Source organism: Cyclopterus lumpus, chromosome 5, assembly GCF_009769545.1.
Source record: "Cyclopterus lumpus isolate fCycLum1 chromosome 5, fCycLum1.pri, whole genome shotgun sequence".
NCBI lineage: Eukaryota > Metazoa > Chordata > Actinopteri > Perciformes > Cyclopteridae > Cyclopterus > Cyclopterus lumpus.
In genome coordinates, this window is record NC_046970.1 from 14,056,904 (window position 1) to 14,078,408 (window position 21,505).

Consider the following 21,505-nt stretch of genomic DNA (forward strand, 5'->3'; position numbering starts at 1 on the left):
TTAAAGCATTTAGAATTTTCTATGAACATCTCAGGACCGTCAACATGAACAGTAATGTATTTGTTTCCTGTGAGTAATGCTCAGTTGGTGCTGAACTAAAGCAGCGGGGTTCCTTTTATCTCTACGATAACTACTCATCAAATCCCTGTTTGGGTCACTTGCAACTATAATCATCCACTGACCTCCAACACTGTCATAGTAATATTTACCAGCGCTGCAACTTGAAGAGGCTCTATTTATTATCGTGTGTGCTCTGTGAGTAAATAGCACTCCTCTCCAGGCAGTGAAGGAATTATTATAAAAACAAGAACAGAGTGACAAAAAGCTGCAGGGGAAACACCTGAAAGTAAAATAAATAGGTAGACTAAAAGTCACTAGTCTATTCTCAGAGTGACAAAGCTTGACTTCAATGTTGCTACTCCACGAAGAGAGAAACTTGGCTGACACACTGTTTCTCCCCAGGCGGTAAAACCGTTTCCTTTCAAATTCCTCTGAAAACTTGCTATGTTTCCATGCAGCCAACTTTGAACCATCTGACTACAGGACCTGCAGCTAAAGACACAAACTAATTTGCAGGAAGACTGAGCTTCAGCTGTGTCTACAGGAGGTGTGTGTTTAGTTGAGTCCTCTGACGACAGCCATGGGCCATTTAACTCCTGTAGTCTCTGAGTTGGTGAAACAAACCCAACAGTAAGAGAAAGTAGATACTGCTTTTCAACGTACATCTAAATATTCTAGGCATTTAATCCCCTGACTAACCACAACATCCCTTGTTCTACTTTGACTGGGGAGCTTTGTTGCACTTCATTCCCTCTTTATCTCCCGTTAAAATATTCTCCTCTCTGACCACTTCAAAACATATACTGTAAAGAGTGAAAACAGGCTATGAACAATATATATATATATATATATATATATATATATATATATATATATATATTCCCCAATAATTATACAGCAGCTATGATATTTTATTCCCCAATAATTATACAGCAGCTATGATATTTAAATAATTGTTTTTTTCAGCACTAACAAGCAATGAGTAAATGTTGGTGAATACTGCTGAGAAAAGACTGACTGAACTACAAAGGCGTAAATAAATGGAACCAGCACCCAGGTCTGAGGGAGATAATGTCAATGTTGTCAACAAAAGAATAACCGTGTATTAGACTGAAGAGCAGACATCAGACACAAGGTGGTCGAGCAGAGAGATAAGATAAGCTTTATTGATCCCAGTGGGGATATTAAGTCAGTGCGGCAGGAAATTAAAATGGGTTAAAGCTAAGAAAACTGATTTCACAGAGACAGGTTGCTGAGAGCAGGAAGTGACTGGCTCCTATTTCTCATTTCAGGTTTGGTATAGACGACAAGCAACCAGAACGACAACAGGTTCTTCACTCTCAGTAATACTCATGCTGCAGCGTCATACTTTAAGCAATATTTGAACAATAGCCACAGCCCACAGTCGTACCTCTCATTGAGCAAGCAGGGATCCAAATGATAATTCCATTCCAAATTTGTTTTGTTGGCAGCCAGTGAAAACTGTTTGAAAACACCGTAAGGCCATCAATATGTGGCCACGCTATTGATTTAGCTATTTCTGTACAATCAAATACTAACAAGGATGTAGTCATGAAAAACAGACTTTAGTAAAAAAGAGCATTACTGCTGCCTGAGGGTCATTTGTGAAAAAACCTCTATGCCAGCCTGTGCATTGTGAAACCTCCGACCCACTGCGCTGTGGTGGAAGCATAACGCCCACACTACAGTTACCTCTCAGGAAAATTAGCTGTCAGCACTGTTGCACTGTTTGTGCTGTTAGAAATATTAGCTGCTAGCCGCTGGCTCAGCTGCCCCCATGTTGGGAGTAGTGTGGAGGCAATCCCTTAATCAATGATTGACACCTTTAAAGAAAAAAAGGAAAGAATCAAGAAGACAAGAAGAAATACCTTTAAATATGGTCACGATGATAGCTAGATAGCTAGAATGATAAAATAAGTACTATGTGATTATTGTCTAACATTAAATCTTGAATTTGATAGGAAGTAATATTTGTGTTGTTGCAACAATAATCAATTTCTTAACCTTCGCTGCGAAGGTTCACATAACTCCCACAATCCTCATGTTCAGAAAGAACGAGGCAATACATCAACATTTGGATTTAAAATGTTCTGCCAGACTGTAGCTGAGACCAAGGAGAAAATGAGAAGAGAGTCAGTTTTATCATTCAGCCGGAGAATGGGGGAAACAGAAACAGAAAAGCATAAAGATATAAATAATTACATATGTTTCAATGAACCCGAAATACACTGGAAACCAAGGTGGTAATGGCTGACAAGTTGCTCAAATAATTGCATTTTAGTCTTTTTTAAATGATTTGCCAATTACACAGTCCTTTTAAAATGCAAATGTGATGAAAAAGCATGCATTTTAATTATCACTTGCTTTCCATAACGGTGATCTATTGCAGCATCCAAATGTACAGATGGCAAGAGTTGCCAGTGCTGCCCTTTGGCAGATTGACTTTCATCACATTGCACAGATGAATAAGTCATACTATATAAGGCAGCTCTCCCACCTCTTCTGTTTCACCGTAGGGGGCAGAAGATTGCTGAAGTTGCCTGGAGTTTGTCCAGGTTTTTGGGTACTATGCCTCCTTCAGTAAGAACTCACCAGAGTGCAGCACCAGTACAGTATGTCATAATCCCTGACATATGTTCATCTATCTGCAGGGTTTCGTGTAGGAAATCCCATTATTAACGATTCAGTTCTTCAGTTCTTACCAATTATCATTAATTGTATTTAATACAACTGTGAATGGTCGAAGAAATGGTGAAGATAAACAAATTTCTCCACAATGTTGATTAGAAAAGTAAACTTACTGGTGTTATCTGACAGTGTTGTAACAACACAGTCTAATTTTGTATTTGAATGCGGTGTCATCTGAGAAAACGTGGTATGGAAGACATACTGCCTTTAATATTGCCCTCTTATTGTGTTGTACTGTTTCTTAAAAACCAAACATCCTGGTTATAAAGTATTACAGGACACATCCATCCATGCATAAAATAAGCAAATGTTTTACATTGAAATGTATGGGAAGCAGCTGCAGGATGCCCAAGAGTTTGGGCTGTGCGGAAGCTGTGAGAAAAGAAATCTGCTTTTTTGGAGAAGTGAATGATGTGAACTACATTTTTCTCAACTGGCAAATTAAAATAAGATGAAAGATCGTTTCAACATAGCAATAAGAAAGAAAAAGAGAACATACTGTACCAGAAGATAAACTGTTCATTATTGTAACTGACTAATCAAAGAGAAAAGCAAAGCGGTGACATTCGATACAACAAAACAACTGAGTTGGAACAGGTGACCTAAAGTGAAAGAGTGATGGAAACAAGATGCGCAATATGCATTATGCTTATTATTTTGTCCTCAAACACTCTCTTCCTCTCTACAAAAATTATGCAAACAGTCTAACAAATGATACAGTCATGTATTATTGCAGGCAGGTATTTCCCAGAGAAAACCAGGGATGTGACCTCTGAAGAGGACCAGAGCTCAGGAACTGTACCACTGAGACAAATCCATCAAGTCATCATTTCACAACAGCCCCTTTCTTTCTCTCACTTATCATCATCAATCATCATCACGATAACCACATTTGTGCTAAGGTAGAGAATAACACAATGTCTCTATAATACAGCATCACTTTTAAACACTTTATGTAACACATTCTCATTAGCTTCTCCCCTCAGTATAATACAATACAATTAACAGCACCACAAATTGCATCCTCCAAAATTACCTTGAGGTTAAATCAATACTTTGGGAAAAAAAACGTATGACCTTCATGAAGGTACTGTAGGATATGTGTTGCGTCATTGCATGTAACTGCCTTAGTTTTAGCTAGCTGTATCTATTAAAATGGCAACTGAGAGTATATTATGTATCGGTGGGCTTACGCTAGTCGTGTTAAGCCTCGGTTTTAGGTTGCGCGGACATTAGCTGACGTGGAATTGTGACAAGGAAAATTTTAGAATTGTTTTACTCAATACAGGAAACCAAGCATAGTTCACAAATTACAGAAGAAAGCAAGGTAATAAAAGATAAATACAAATATGTAATATATGAGCTCGGAGAAGATATAAGGTGTGAGGCATCGATGAGTAGCAGACACTGTATTACTTACAGTGTAGAGTTCATTCGTCACCTTCACCAGCTCCTCGTGCATCTGGATCCCAATGTCCTTGCTCTAAAACACAGCAATCAGAAATAACAGGGGTGAGACAACAAATAATGTTGGAAACTTCAGCTGGGACCTGTTGGTCGGTTATGCTGACACAATGACTTTGCCGAGTCATAGTGGATATCTCGACAGCTACTAAATGGATTGCCACTGAATTTGGGACAAATTCTAGAATATCAGAGAAGGATTCTAATGACTCCCTGATTTTTTCCCCAAGCACCACTGTCACGTCAGAATTTCCACTTGTGCAACACTTGAGTTTGAGAAACATTCCTCTGAAATGACACTTCAATGCTCATCAAAAGATAAATCCCGTAAATGTAGGGCATTCTCCTTCCAACAATCTGGATTTTGGGCATGTTATGAGTGCTACAACCCCCAGAGGTCCTGACTAATAATAGTTGTTTTCACTTGTCAAATGTTCATTTAAGTATGATTATTTGAATTAAAATGTTATTATCTAAAGTTTGAAAATTAAAGTACATCCATTTCCCTACTTCCTCAATCTCACCAGCTCTTTCTTCCAGTCCCCAAAAAAAAATGAAAATATGGAGGACACTGCTCACAAAAATTAAAGTAATACTGAGGCTCACATATCTATTGTACAGTGTACAAGCAATCCGTCTTCTTGTGTTTTGAATGTATCAGTAGTACTTCTTATTTTGAAATGTACTTGACACACTTACTAACTGTACCTCTCTACTTGGTGTTTAATAGCCAAGACGAGCAATGCCACATGCACTTTAAATTTCCTGTGATTATTGCACTTTAAAGTGAGTTAGTACATGTGTGAAGTGCGTAGAGGGGTAACAACAATGTGTGACATCCTCTGACAAAGACAGACACTATGGTCTACTGATGTTTCACTGAGCTCTACAAAGTTGAATACAAATCAATAATGTATCAAGAGAAACTATATTTTCAGTTTCATATCGCATTTAAATAGTGAAGAGTTTGCTTCAGCCCTAATCTCTTTCTGCCGCTGATTTATTATGTTTTGTTTGGAAGAAACTGTCAGGGATTCATGAAGACATAATTATTTCTTCTCACAGCTTTATGCACACATGCAGCTGTATGTTTTTACAGTCATATCAAGCAAGCATGCCTTGTCAAAAACATGTGACACACCTGGACTGGAGAAATAAGATAAATGACGGAGAATCTTGTTTGTGTTTGTGTGGGAGAGAAGCATAAAGCCTTTATTTGAAGACAAGCAAGGTGAGACAATGCAACAGCACCAGCATGTTTCAGTGTGATGGTCTGACACATTCTAAAAAACAGAAGCAACACCTCTAACTGTAACTTCACAGAGCTATAGGAAGTTGTGATGTTTGAGGAAGGTTGATACAAAAACAATGTCATCAGTGCAATCACAAATTGGATGCTGGTTGGGCTGCTCTCCACAATGTGACAATAATTAGACTTCCATTACATTCATATTGTAATTTAATGTGTCATTAATGTTACCATGTAGTGGTAACATTAAAGACACTCACAGTTTTACATTGGGGTCTCTGCTTTGTTTGTTTTGGTAAGTTTGATTGAGTGGATATTTATTGTAGGTTTTCTTTTATCTATTTCGTTTGAGGATTTCTTCTATCTGCCAAGGGACCAAAATCTGTGCAACACAATGATTAGCTTGCTAGCTATCCTGCTAACCCATCAAGGAAAATAGTCTTTAGGTAAGTGTAATGGTTTCAATTGAATGTTTGGGAAACCACTAGCAAACAGCTAGGACTACATTATAGTATCAATGGCTCTCCAGAACACTGATCTATTGCAGCATCCACATGTACAGATGGCAAGATCAGGGTGAGTTGCCAGTGCTGTCCTTTGGTAATTTGACTCTCATCACACTGCACAAGATGAATAAGTCATACTATACAAGGCAGCTTTGCCATCAGTCACTCTAATGCCTGATCCATACTCCTGTGGCTCTGTGCTTATGTGCAGGGCACTTTTCACGCACGCCAGGCACACATACTACAGTGTGTGTAGCATGTCATTTGTTTTTGATTGGGACGTGAGAATTTCAGGTGGTCTTAGATTTCTTTGAATGCCGTGATTCAATAATCTAATTATGCAGCTGATGCCTTGCATGCTGCATACTAAAGTGTCTCATGTGCTTTTAAATACAGCAATACTGTTTTAAATGGTGCAAACACGTTCTGTGCTCTCTGCCTTTCTTAGAAGCGGACTTCTTAATGTTGGTGCATCATAGTGACTCATTTCACATATGAATCATTATGAGTATAATTTTCTGTCAGATCAATATAACAATGAAGCACTGGGTTGAAAGAAAACCAATACAGTTAGGGACAGGGCAAGTATTTATGGAATTCACTGACACCCACACCCACACACACTCACCCAAACCACACCTATCCCCAAGTTAACATGTTTGTCCACACCTTAATCCGCTAACTGTGCTTGAAAGAACTCGCTACTGGTGAGTCAGAAACAAAACTAATCATCAAAGAGGAAAAAACTAAATATCTTTTTGAATAAAGGCGGGATTTGTTGTTTTTACTTTGTTTGCAGTAAGTCCTGCTCAAACAAGCACTGGACTGAATGTGATAAATGGGAAATATCCACAGAGGCCTCCAGCAGCTGGTGAATGGCATCTGTATGCATCAGTGACTCTGAAGTGAGACAGACTGCAGCATGTACTGCAGAGGCGCAGGGATGATTCAACCAGCAAGTGAACCACTGTGATGTAACACACTGTAAGAGATGTGGCGGGTTGTATTGTAACAATCCTAATAGAAACCTGTTAGTATTTATTCTTAACATATTCCCTCCTAGCAGGCAAGAAGGAGCAATGTTGCATCTGTTGTAGACTTTATTACAATCAACACATACATAAAATCTGACATTTATCCCATTCTAAGCATTTAGGAACCAGGGAAGCTACGCCAAAGCACCCGGAGAGCAACTTTGGATTCAATGTCCCCCACAAGGACATACAGACAGTAAAAGCTGGGGATTGAACCACCAACCATGTGCCTAAATGACAGAACACTCAATCCACTAAGCCACAATTATTCACACAGCCATCTATGTATTAATATATTCTCTAAGCAATTCATTTAAACAGAAACAGTGTACATTCAAATCTAACACACATTATTTGAGACAGAACATAATACCATACACCATCTAAACATGTAAGCATCATAACATAATGACCATAACTTCATAATTACAATATATCATTAATAAGTCACAGTTTTGTTTGTCACAAGACCATGATCAAGTTTTTGTCAGCAGCTGTACTTTCTGTCCTTGATCACATTGTCATGTATAACAGTCAATCACCCAAAGCTCTTTCATGTGCATGAGTCATGAGTCATGAGTTACATGACATATTTGAAGCATTATGTATTGCCTCCTAATATGTCTGCCAGCAAGCAACAGCAGAGCCATCCATTCATACTTTCAAATATAGAAAAAGATACCTCAGGGCACTTGTCTTAAAAAGGTCGGAGTTTTTCTCCATTTTCAGCTCTGGCACAGTTTCTGACAAACATTGGCCTGGCTTGCATCCACACGGATGCACATGTACACACACACACACACACACATAAACAGAGTAACATCTGAATTGAGCCTATTAAGCAGATTGCAGCTCACCTACAGGAAGGCATGCAAGGTGAAAACAGGGTTCTGATGTTCGGATAAGACCTCAGTCGTCTCTGCTATGTGCTGACAGTGAGCCAGATGTTGCTCACACTTGTAGGGGCTGCAGAGAGTTGGGCGAGGGGTTCTTCGCTTCACTTTTACTCGTGCTGTTTTGCAGGTCAAACAGCACTTATACATAATCTACTGAATCCATGTGTGTTGAGACAGAGCTCAGAGCACACACATTTCTTTAAATCAATGAATATGCTGAGGCCAAAATAAAGCCCAAAGGTAGCGGAAGCTTTCACTTTAGCTGCTGCAACTTGAACCTTGCAAGTTCAACTCTATAGCAACACCAAGACATAACGAAGAGGGCAAATGAAAGCTTCAAGCACATTGCTATTTGTTTTGTCCTTCTAACTCTGAGATGTTGTGCACTAGTGATAAGAGAGTAGCAGTAAACAAAGAGGGAAGGATGATAGTTTCACTGACCTTCTTGAACAGGCGGATGATGTCTTCGCTAATCTGGGCCAAGCGGACAATGACATTATTGGTGTAGATGTCACTGAGGGTGGCATGGTCACGGCTCTCTCGCCTTGTTTGGTTCAGCACCAGGTACCAGCAGTTTACGGAGGACAGCAGGTGCTGGTCTTTCCTGAAAAAAACAAGAAAAATAGAATGTCATAGTATGAACAGGTGGTGATGTATTTTAATGGTTGTTTGCTTTAAATTTTCAGTTTTATGAAGCACAGTAGCAAAAAAGCTAATTAAAACAGGACTAAGAGTCAACAGCCACCCTAACAACTCTGAGAGGCTATACTTATGCACAGCAGTGCTTTGAGTTTAAGGCTAACATCAGTGTGATAATATGCTCACATTGACAATGATAGGATGCTGATGTGTGTAATGTTAACCATGTTTACATTACATGTCATTTTTAGCTGACGCTTTTATCGAAAGCGACTTACAATAAGTGCATTAAACCATGAGTCCAAACTCAGAACAACAAGAATCAAGCAAGTACAATTTCTTCAATAACGTTAAACTACAGAGTACTATCAGTAAGAGACATTTAAGTGCTACTAAAGTGTTAAACTACAAAGTGCTATCAGTAAGAGACATTTAAGTGCTACTAAAGTGCTACTACAGCTCTACCTTCCCTATTTAAGGTATAGTAGAAAAAGATGTGTTTTTAGTTTGCGACGGAAGATGTAGAGACTTTCTGCTGTCCTGATGTCAATGAGGAGCTCGTTCCACCAATGAGGAGCCAGCACAGCAAACAGTCGTGATTTTGTTGAGTGTTTAGCTCGAAGTGAATTTGTTTACAATCTTAGTACAGTGCGTTAGGCATCAACTGTTGTAGATGTAAAATGCTGGTTTACCATAATGATGCACAGTCATGGGCCCTGATTGCTGCATAATCAGTTTAAACTGTCTCTGCCTCGGGTGACATAGAACCATAGACATAGACATAGAACCACACACACACAATCCCTTCAAACCCATACCCTTGTCTGGATCCTATCTGAGTATTAATTAATCAATCAATCAACCCCGAGGAGGAGGAGACGAAGAGAGAGAGGGGGAAATGAGAGAAAATGAGGGAGAGAGCCAGAGAAGGGTGGGGGAAAAAGAGATGAGCAGCACCAACATCAAAGAGCCCTCCTTCAGAGAGCTTCCATAATGCTAATCACATCTAATGAAGTTGATATCTAGCTACTCCAGAGTGCTTTCCCGATTATTCCTTTACTTAACTCTGCCCCTAAACACACTTACATCAGGGCACAAACACCAGCACATTGTTCTCATGACATCAGTGAGGGGCGGAAAACAGGATGGCATGTGTAGAAAACGTAATCTATCTGTTTATTCTAGGGCCTGCATCTTCAACGTTACATTGAGAATGGTGTCCTGAGATGCACTAGGTCATAGAGAGTCGATTAATTCGCTATCACAAAAACGTAATGGTAATTTGATAGAGACGAGATAATCCAGCCATAAAGTCAAGCCACATTTGAATTTTGCAATCAAGATTTTATAATAAAATAATAAAATGTAACATTAATTTCCTGTTTTACTAACAACACTGATGTAGAGCATATTCTCTTTTGCTCCTCTGGGATGGCCTATTTCTACCCTCTCAGTCACCATCCCTCGTTTCATAACAGTTCTGCTTGACTAATCTATGTGCCTGTACGGGATGCAGCTCTTTGATGTATAATTGTGGTTTGTTGTTGAAAGGTTTACGAATAAGCACCTCAACTCTCTGCTAATCCGTAAAAGTGGTCAGAGATGCTTCATCACATCCCTAAGCACAACCAGGCCCATTTGAGTACCTTTTTTTTATCCTCCTTAGCTTTCCATTATAGCACTGTTCAGGTAAATCCTTGGCCCTCTGATGGTTAAAAGTGTTTGTAGTCCTTAATGGAATACTGGTGCTAAATCTGCTGCGTAAAGCTACTTCCTGAAACTGCTTTCTTCACTTTGTGTTGATGTTGGCGGTCTCTGTGGACAAAAGCAGTAGTGTTTCTTAGCACCAGAAGCCCTTTAGAAAACCTCTCATTTCACTGCAGTTGGGTCTGACGGTCTGCCCTCCACAGTCTTGTTTAGGTTCAAAGCTCAGCTTGTGGCTGGAGGAAGAGCCGCTCTCCAGAGCTCTCCACCCTATCAGAGCTTCCGACTGCAGGTCGGAGGCGGCTGAAAAGCCGGATCTGGGTCTGTCCGAAGTGGCTGGTGGCTGCCGGAGGCCGTGCTGGAGTCTGAGCTGAAAGAGCTTATGTGCTGCATGATTTCATCTGATTTTGCGGCATCAAAGATAAGCATTAAGAATAACTATATGGAAATAGCCAATCTTCTCACTGATCAGTATTAAATTGAGACAGTTTCATAACCAGTTAAAAGTTCATCACAGTCACTTTAAGTCACTCCTTTTAGATATATGTCTCTGGAGAGATGCTAGGACTTTAGTTAAGCATAGCCATGCCAGGAGATAAATAATTCACAAAAACAATGCTAACATGTTGTTGTTTGGCAGGTATAATGTTTGTCATGAGGCCCATCTAAGTTTATCATTTTCTAATTTGCAGTAAACACAAAGTACAGCTGAGAATAATGGCAATGTTATTAGTTGTAATAATTATTAATTAATAATTAAGCCTATTGTCTAAAAGTGGCAATGTATATATACTTAATGCTTAGGATTAAAGCCTTGAAAAATGAAACAGAAAAAGGACACAAGATCTCTTTTTCCCAGTTGCTGTCCTCATTTCACAGGAATTAGGAGCAGAAGGTTGATTATTAGGCCTGTGTACCAGCAGTAATAAATGTAGCTCCTCAACTTGTTTTATGGGTAAGAGACACTACCTTTCTTATTCCGGCTCTGAGATAGAGGCGTATCCATCAAAGGATCGACTTCAGCATGCAGTAAAACTCATTCATGTCTACTCTGTACCTACTTCTCCTGGCTGATTTCTCCAAAAAAGGCAGAGTATTGGTTAAGAGCCAGCGGGTCAATTAATCTAGAAGCCTTCAAAAGGGTGGCTTTGGGATGGCTCCATGCCCTCGGTATTTATACACAGGATATCATTAACATGCAGAAAGGGCAACAATGAACTCTGAGCCTCTGGAGAAGTGAGAAGGAAGAGGAGGAGAGATGAGTGCAGCTTTCTGGCATCCTATTACATCTGTTTCATCCTGCAAAGCACTGCCTGGCTGTCTCCATGGTTTTTACAAGTTATGCACTGCTTCGCTGTCTCTGTGAGGCAGACACATACATGCAGTGGAATCTGTGAATGCATGGAGGGGCGTGAAGATCTGACGCAGAGACAGTTTTAGAAACAAAGAAAGAGTGTATGGTTTGGAGAATATTGCAATAATCCTTTGATTCAAGGATAAACTAATGGCAAGCTGTCTCCATAATGTGCATACCCTGAACAAGTAAGCATTATATAGAACAGTGCATATGCTTTAGTCATGGCTGCACTGGATGCCACCATCTAATCACCCAGGGCCTATTATATGTCTGAGCCAGGATTTCCAGAAGGAAGTCTGTATTTGTCAAACCAGGACTCTGCTCTGTGAAGGCCTTTAATCCCTTCCACACTGCCTGCCTGCTGCTTATCAATGAAACAGCCAAAGAAAAGGAGAAGGAGCCAAACACAGTTTCAAAAGACAAGGGGAACGTGGGCACATGCAGCCAGCTTTGCCATTCAAATTCGTTTTGCCCCTGTTTTCAAGCAGGGCTTCAATATGCTACAGCGCTGATCTGCACATCATTTAGCAAGTGTTTTTCTTTTTTTCCTGAGCAGACACACTGCCAACATTTAATAATGCACAGCTGCACAGACACGGGGGCCAAAGCAGAGTGCAGCACAGTGTATAGTCAAACTGCAAACCAGCTAATCTATTGATGTTGCACATGGTAATGGACTACTCTGTTCAAACAAAACCAACCGAAAGAGAAATAGTTTAACCGTTTAGCCTATGCACCTCGAAGATCCTGAGAGCAGCCATGGTGATGGGACTAAATGTACAGTTGTAGTTTGGTGCCAATGCACAGAGCACCATTAAAGCACCTGAAACTATGCAGCAGACATAATTTATTTTAAATACAAGTGTATTATTGCTACATCTGGTGCTGTAAAGATACCAAACAATGTTCTCCCCTAGTTCATCCCAAACCGTTCGCTTGGATACACTCACAAATAAATTAACACACACACACACAGACAGATTTGGACATTAGCACAAGCCCAGTCTTATCTCTCCCAGACAGGTTCTTCTCCTTATCAATATTGCATGAGTTGCCTTTTTGATGGTGCTATGTTATGTTCTGAACATGCCTGTATGACAGACAGATGATACCAATCTACTTACATTTGATGTGTTACATTATAAATCCCATCCCCGATATATCATGAAATGTCTGCTCAATAATTATAATCGAGTTAGCTGTTGTCTCTCAGGAACTGTGAACCAGTAAGATAAAGGAAGTGGTGCACTATCTGGCACAGCAACTGCAGTATGGAGCATTTCAGTAACCCTTCAGTGTTTCTTTTACTGAGACCAATAAGGTAAAGTAGAAAAGCAAAATTATCCTTGGTCGGGTAGCTGCGGTGCAGCTGTAGCTGCAGTAGCTGTAAATCACTGTGGCATTCAGCTCGCTAATGAATCTGCACTGGGAGGGTTCAGCCAGCAGACTGTAGGCTGTGATCCAACACATATGGAAGTCTGCACTGGTCAAGATGACTCTATTGTGTTTGGATGTCCTTTAAAACGATAAAGGTATAATTAGGCACAAGACTCTAGGGTGCTCCTGAAGTGCTCCTCTGCAGTGCATCACAGAGTGAACAGAGCACAATCTGAATGACAGTCAAAGGAAAAGGATATAGTTCAGATTATATGGGATGAAATATAAAGAGCGATAACTCAGACAAAATCAAAAGCAACTATCTAAAATATATTTTCTAATGTTTTTGCTGGTGCGTACTGTATGGTTTGGCTTTATGCCAACTAAGTGTTTTTTATTAGACAAACAAGTGTTTTTCTTGCTTAAGCCCATTGGGTGTTTTGGTGGCTTGCCGTGAACTCAACTGCACTAAAGTAGGAGGCCTGGCACAGTAAGGGGCGTGTCAAAGCTGATCACCAGGATTTGCGGTCTGTTCAGACCTGGAGTTAATGGCACAATGTGCCATCATGTTTATGCTTAAAAAACTCACTTTGGACGAATAGTGGTCAGTTTACATTTAATGTAGCCAGTATACACTTTGAACTGGAACAAGTCTAAAAGTGTTCATTATAATACATACAGTATAAGAGAGAGTGTGTGTGTGTGTGGTATGAATGACACATAACACAGACTTGACATTGTTGACGTACTGTTTCCTTTTTTTAAACATTATATTTCATTATTATTTCCTATATTTCCTATCATTTCAATATGCTAAATGAAGTATCAATATACAGAGGTTTGCATCAAAAAACAATCATTAAAAGTGTTGTCCATTTAGGTCACTATACTGTGGATGTTTGTGTCTGTGTGTGTGGTCTTTGTCAAGTCACTGCACTGCTGTCTGCAGTCTGCTATGATCTCGGCAGTGTAAAGTGTAATATTATTAGAACATGTGTCTGAGGATTAGCGTTTTTTTTCTAACACCTGTTCCTCGCTGTGTGGATAAAATCAACTCTACAGTCCAAAGGTTAAGCCACTGTGCCTCATCAGCAGCACAGTTATGTCTTCTATCATCCAAGACACCTCCACTAACACATCTGGACTCAAATTATGTAAAATCCTCATCCACTTCACACACACACACACACACACACACACACACACACGCACACACACACACACACACACCTACACAAACACAAACACACACACACACAGCTATCCTGCATACAGTTGGTGTACATAGCCACACACTTCTACAAGATCTCAATCTTTGTCTACGGTCAAGAAGTCCAAAATGTGTGACTCAATGAAAAGTACTTTGATTAGCCAACAGTGACTTTTTTTATAGTTTACAAATTAAGAGTGAAATGTGAGGCAAATGCCTCCAATCTTCAAAACAGGTTTATAAAAATAACTGTAACCCACTTAGTTGGCTTTATATTACATTTAATAATCTTCATAATGTAACTCACTTCTCTTCAAATGGACATCATTCAATATGGTGAATTGGCATCTCGTGGACGGATGTCAACATTTCAGAAAGGTGGGAGTATATTAGTTTTTGTGGATCACAGGATCCATACCCAGGTCTTGCATGCACATGCGGTAGCTTGAAATAACACCCAATTAAATGTATTAATTGTGTATTATTGTTTGTTTTTGTTTGAGCAGGCTAGTAATAACATTGTCCTGCAGCAGGTCAGTGAGCATTTGAGAGTCAAACAGACCTCTTCATATTACACATTTCAAGAACATTTAAATGAAAACGTTAGGAATGCAGTCCTGCTTTTTCCATTTGCAAGAATTAGAGCTGGAGGCAGACTACATATATGTTGGGATAGATTCATTTCGGAGATCTGCTGCCAGATCACAGCTGGGTTAGTTTCTAGTCTGAATAAAACTCGCCTGTTCGCCAGAGGTGCTTAATTTTCGGAGTGGCGAGTCTAATTTCATGCCCTGCGTGAGTCATGTACCAATGTGTTAGTGGTGGTTTTTGTGCAGACAATCCCATTTTTTCTTCAGTGTCTCCCGAGCTGCAAATGAAAATGGGACGAGGCTACGGGTGGATTATTGTTACCTTAGATCCATCTATGCTTTTTGCCTTTGGACTTCACCATTGGCTTTACATTTCTCTCAACAGACTTAGCATTTCTTTCATTAAATAGTACATCCAGTTGTAATTAAGTACAATAAACTGGTGATACATTGAGCACTCTTAAACACATTTTAGTCCCTGACTATTAATTAATCCTTGTTAGCCCTTAACAATACAGTAATACAGTGATACCTACAAATACAAAAATCCATAGCCAACAGTCAAGCAAACACATACAGTACCAATAACAGTGTTCACTGAGAAATTCCTTCTTTGGATAAATTACATGGTTTTTAATTTAATAGCCACCCCCACAGGTATTTGTCTGATGCAGTGTATGCTATATTTGTACATCATGGATGTAATTTAAAACATAATGAAGCACAAAGCTTCACTCAAAGCTTTTGTCTATAAAGTTAAGTGGAATATTACAATACTGCATTGGATTTGTTATGTGTCCTTAACAGTCTTTAATTTCTTTAATGAACTGCATCCTCATCATTGTGGCAGAACCAGCCGACAGATATGCTCTTAGAGTACATAATCATATTGAAGAGTTTTGTTGTGTAGTTCCAACAAGGCACTGTGATTAGCAGCAGGGCTGGGTCTTACAGTCAGGATATAAATAGTGAGTGTTTAGAGGATAAAGTCACTTGGCATACACGTCCCTGTGGTCTGGTACACAATGAAAGGAAAAGGGGACAAAAGCTTTACAAAAATTAAATTTAGACCGAACAAAAAACTCAAAAAAGTAAACAATATTTAGGAACATTAATATGAAAATTATGCTGCTTTTTTTATTACACTTTGTTTTTTCCTAAAAATGTAATTAATTTTGTACAGGCCAAAATCACAAATTGACCTTCGAGGGCTTGAAGTAAAAGTTTACAATAATTTAACTTCAATAAATAGCAAATAAACAGCAGTAAAGGACAGCAGTCTTTTAGTGAAGGTGCACAAAGGAGAAATTGCAAATCAGGTCACCATTTTTCATTCGACTAGTATTAATTTGGAAAGCAGAAATAAAGATTTGTAACCAAACCAATGACCTTTCACACAACCTCTGTAGAGGCATCAGTTTCATCAGCAAATGAGGCAACTAGGTAAACTCACTTGAACTGTTGGTGTTCCCTGGAACTGCGGATCTTGGAGGAGAACCTCTCGGCCAATTTCTCTAAACTGCGTGAATATTCCAGTTCAATCTCTGCTTTGCGGCGGAAGAACTCCTGCAGGTCCTGCAGCAGCTGGATACGAGACTCAGACTGTTGCTCCAAGCATTTGAACTGCTCCACCAGCTGGTTACGGATCTCTGTCCATCAAAACAGAAAACAAAAAACTGTTGATGCTGCGTTGGTCATAAACAACCTGTCAAGCAAAATATGAAGAGTATTATCATTATTTCTCAGGTATTTGTCTTCCACATACTCATTTCATGTTGACGGATGGTTTTCTGCTTTGACACTCAATGAGACTGTGCATGCTCATGATGTTGATCAACAAATATGACAAATAATAAGACAAATATGTTTAGATTGATCAATCTGCCACTAACAGAAATATTGAACAAATACTCCAGAAACACTTTCACACTGTGAAGCAGGATTTCCTCAACATCTTCTGTAGGAAATGCGAATCTTGAGAAAAATACTGCCTAATGATTGGCTGATGGTAATAATCCATTGAAATAACATACTATTTGCAGCACCTTTAAAATGAAAAAAAACCTTCACACAAGCCATGTAGGGCTACTAAATTAATCATCAATAATCTTATAGTATATCACATTTTTGGTGAACACAATTATTAATCATCAAATGCTGTTATTCAGAGCAGAAACATCAAATGTATATAGCTGAGAGTTGGAAAGACCAGCGAGGCTCTATGCCAAGCTGTAATATGACCCATGTCGTATGATAGGTGTCTACACTGTGGACCTACTGTGAGATAAAACTGATTTAAGGAGAACCTAATGCACTCTCCCACTTGGAGCAAGTACAGGAGTAACATTTATCCTTGACCGGAACCTGATGCTGCCAGGCAGACTACAGATCCTTCATGCCAGTGGGAACCCATGAGAGAAACCTAATTCCTCTTTGTAGTGCTGTCATCAGCAACAATAATGTCTCTGCTCAGGAACAGAGAAAGGCCTATTTAGCAGAACAGAAACACAACCTGATGGAAGAAGCTATTGCAAACAGGATGAGTGGTGTCACTTCCCAAGAGGAGGGAAAGCTCCTGAACTAATGAGCATCTTTTATTAGAAACCAAAATGTTCTTTGATCATCTCATATTAAAAAATGTTTATTGTCACATACAAATATTTGCCTCAGTGCAGCTCCTGAGTGAAGTCTTGCAGTAGTATTAAATGACAATAATTCAAGATTACAGCACATCCAGCAGTGGTTTCATCATGGATCTTGTATGCTTTCAGTGTTTTCTTGAGTGGTGTCTTTAGCTCATCAAACAAACAGCATGATGGAAAAATAAAAGCGTGTTTTATTTGAGTTTCTTCATTTAAAGCCATGAATAAAAAGGAATACAGAATCTATCACATGATACTTTGCACAGACTTTATTTGACCAACTTATCAAGTTTTTCCCTCCACTCAAAAGGACTTCTTGTATTTAAGTGTTTACTTCTGTCGTCAAAAGGCCTGCGTGGCAAAGCACTTGCAAGGAGCGTTGGAAAAAAGTAACTTCCTAAATGTAAGTCACTGCATGTTGTAACATCCTTGAGTTACAACATGAGTCATTGCAAGTAATAAACCTAGAAAATAAGGACTGAAGATGGATATTATACATATCTGAGCCATGGCAGATGAACTGCTGACTGAAGAGTGCAACCACTGCAGTGACACAGACTGATCCATGGTGTTGAGGGTGTAATGTGGTCAGCCAAGCCCTCCTTGTGGATAGATGCAGACTCTTGGAAGCTTGGAATTTGAACTGAAACAGTGATGTTGTGGGGGCGAGCCTTTTCTCTCCCTGTGATGCCGTGCCGCTTGGCTTTAGCCTCGAGCGGCATGCTTCCCTCTGTGGTTAACCATTGTCCCAGCCCTCTCCTTCATCCAGGGGCCTTCCTCTCCTTCCCAGCGCTGACGAATTAGAACTCTGTTCGTTTTTAGCGGGAGCTCTGAACCAGAGCTCAGGGAGAGATACCACTTAACTGTTTCAGTCCTGATGGGAACGACTGACTGTCCCAGACATGCACTTATGCACACTGTATGCAGTGGTTTTTTTTCTATGTTATTAAAAACAGTGCCAAAGCAGGCGAGTCGAGAGAAATGCCCCAGGAAAATGTGACACCGATGTGCATGAGTGACAGGGAGGACTTTTGAAAACAGTCTTTCACAAAAAGGGAACTCTGAACCAGCTGCAGCTCTACATTTGAAAGATGAGTTTGGAAAAATAGGTCACGCACACCAGTAGTGTGCCCTTTCTTCTCAGAAACCATGAGCAATTGGAGAACTATTCCCTAAGTATTCCCAGCTCTTTGAGTGGCTTCACTGGCTGCGGTTGATACAAAGTGAGGGACCCCTCTGTGGTTATTTTCAATCTGTGAGGAGAATGTAAATGTAGACCTGAAGCTAAGTGAAAATGATTGTTTTTATTTTTTAAATACCACCAACATAAATGCTGTGCACCATTATTACACTCCTTGAATAATAAAATTAATCCTTCTGATGTCCATATTTGTCTCTGCTCTGATTTGCTACAATGAAGTGAAGAAATAAAACAGCGTAGATAAAACACACAGTGAGTAGTTTGACACACAACATGCCTTCATTGATTTCCAGAATGATAACTGATTCAAACGCATCAATTGCTTTTAAAGCTGTTAAAAATATTTCTGTATGATATTAGAGACCTCATATTTTCTATATGATCTATGTTATACATACCCTCAGTATACATGTCTCTTGAACTACAGCCACCACTGCATACTTCCATTCCTCTCTGACATGTACATAACAAGAACAAGGCTTTAAACCCACACATTTCTAATGTAAAGATGCTAAACATGGATGCCCCACTTTCAGCTTGATTTGTACTACTGCGGCTGTGCGTCAATGTGTTATGTGCAGGCACCTCTCGCACACGTCAGGCATACATAGTACTGCAGTGGATTGCACTTTGCATGTTATTTATTTGGTGTTTTGGTTTTCAAATCCTTTGTCAGGGGGTCTCTGATTTATGTGATAAATGTGATTCAATAGTTCCATTTAAGTTTGGCCCAACATAACTTCATGGCTGGAAAAAAATAGTGAAGAGTTGGATGGCGAGGAGGAGCTCCTGCGCTTAGATTGAATAAAGGTGTTGTTGAGGTAACAGGATGTGATGGTACCAGAAAATCCATTTCCCAGCTCTGAAGTCCAATCAAACATCTGCAGTGCAGGTGCGTATAACATTATTCAGGAAGGGCTTGTTGCATCTATGAAGCTCTCTGCATGCTTGAAAACCCAACTCTGAAACTCTGCACAAGCTATTCCACAGAATAACAAATTAGGCATTAGCTTTTCTTGGTTTTTGGGTTTAAAAACAAACATAAAAATGAATTAGACAGTTCCAGATATGTTTCTTATTAAAATGAAATATGCAAACATTACTTACTGAGTTAACCTGTGTGTGTGTGTGTGTGTGTGTGTGTGTGTGTGTGTGTGTGTATGTGTGTGTGTGTGTGTGTGTGTGTGTGTGTGTGTGTGTGTGGGAATATGCATATGCATATGCATATATATGTATGCATTGTGTATCATTAGCTTGAGATCTCCAGTAAATCGGATTATCTGCCTGTCATGTTTTAATGTTCTGCAACCTGGTTCATTGCTCTGTTCATTATGTCATATTATGTGTATGACATATTATGAGAGTAGACAGTATATATCATCATAGAGACCTCATCCCCTTATACTGGACACCCGCTCCACAACATAATCTCCCATTCACCGTTTAAGGACAGGAATTGAAAGCACAGTGGACACACAGGAAACCCTCTGAAAACAATAGTGGGATGTTGACATCTGACCCTCACAGACAAAACCCTGTGTTGGCAGCTGTGTTAAAGCACAGTATGGATATGTTTCTAGCAACGGTTGAACGAACTGAACTGTCTACTGGAGCACCTCATCCGAAGGTTCTGTACAAAGTTTGGTTCACGGAGCATGAAACAAATGCTACTAATGAGAGCTTCCTTCTCAATTCTCATGCAAGGTGTTATATTAGGATATCTGTTACATCTCAAAAATATGAGTGCTTGGAAAATACAGATAGACATCAGAGAAACTGATAACGAAGTGTGGTTTGAGAAGTTTCTACTGACTAAAGATAATTTTTTGCTCAAGCTGATTACAGCCTCTGTTCTCAAAACTAGAAACAGTTTATAATCTAAATGGGGTGAGTGTTACTCAAAACATTTTTGGATGAAGTTGCTCTGTTGAACAGAACTCATAATATCTGTAATGTTTATGTTTTTGTCTCCCTCAGGCAAAATGCAGCTAAACGTGTCAACAACTTCCCCTACGGATTTAAAACTGATCCACACTCAGATGGTATCATTGGCTCTGATGAATTATGGATAAATTTATTGGCTGAGAACAAGACATTACTTTGTATCGCTTTATAATTAACCTGCACCTCCTCCTGAACTCTATTCAGGACACAGGTGCAGCATTTTAATGTAAGTCTGCTGTTTAAGAGGGCCACGTGACGTCTTGACGCAATGAAGTAGCGATACAATTTGAGTGAATGAGAGGCATTTTCTGCAGAGCATTCTGATGGTAGCAGGGGAAGCCGGACTGTACAGAGCAGCAGGCTGCCAGAGAAGGAACAGGAGGGATGGATCATTACAGGATACAATATTATCTTCCATATTGATGTGTTTGACAGTAGATACGTCTTCTCTACAGAAAAATGGCAGGCATGTTTAGCATGCATGTAAATGTTTCACTGAATCTACGAGAAGTACAGATTCCACTTCATGTTTTTGGATACTAGTGCAATGACTGTGGAGGGAAGAACTACATATCTCTGTGTTATGGGGATAAATTATAAATCATAACCAGCCTCAGATGGTATTAAATACTTTGAAAATTACATCTTTAGGCGTTCACATCACCATGCAGTAAGACACACATACTGTGTGTAGACACACATACACCAGACAAAAGCCACTCTGAGCCAAATTTCACTAACCTAATCCCCAACTCAGCTCTGCAGTATCTGTGCTCAACACTGCAGAGCCAAATTCACAAGAAAGGCAGACACAGAGACAAACGTAACCCTTAGCCAGACCTTAATTCACTCTCTCTCTGTCTTATAATACAAGTTCCAGTCGTTGAACTAATCTCCCACTTCTCTGTTCTTTTTTTAGAAAT

The 21,505-nt window shown here is 39.6% G+C and overlaps 1 protein-coding gene across 2 annotated transcripts in view; it reads right to left on the reverse strand.

Moving 5' to 3' along the window:
- srgap3 (SLIT-ROBO Rho GTPase activating protein 3) overlaps positions 1 to 21,505 on the reverse strand; it is a 51,155-nt gene that overhangs the window by 21,902 nt on the left and 7,748 nt on the right. For both annotated transcript variants that reach the window (XM_034532010.1, XM_034532009.1), the window contains exons 2-4: positions 16,249 to 16,444; positions 8,360 to 8,522; positions 4,190 to 4,252 (exon numbers count right to left, since the gene is read on the reverse strand). In XM_034532010.1, coding sequence (XP_034387901.1) covers positions 4,190 to 4,252; positions 8,360 to 8,522; positions 16,249 to 16,444 — 422 coding nt within the window. The remainder of the gene's footprint in view (positions 1 to 4,189; positions 4,253 to 8,359; positions 8,523 to 16,248; positions 16,445 to 21,505) is intronic.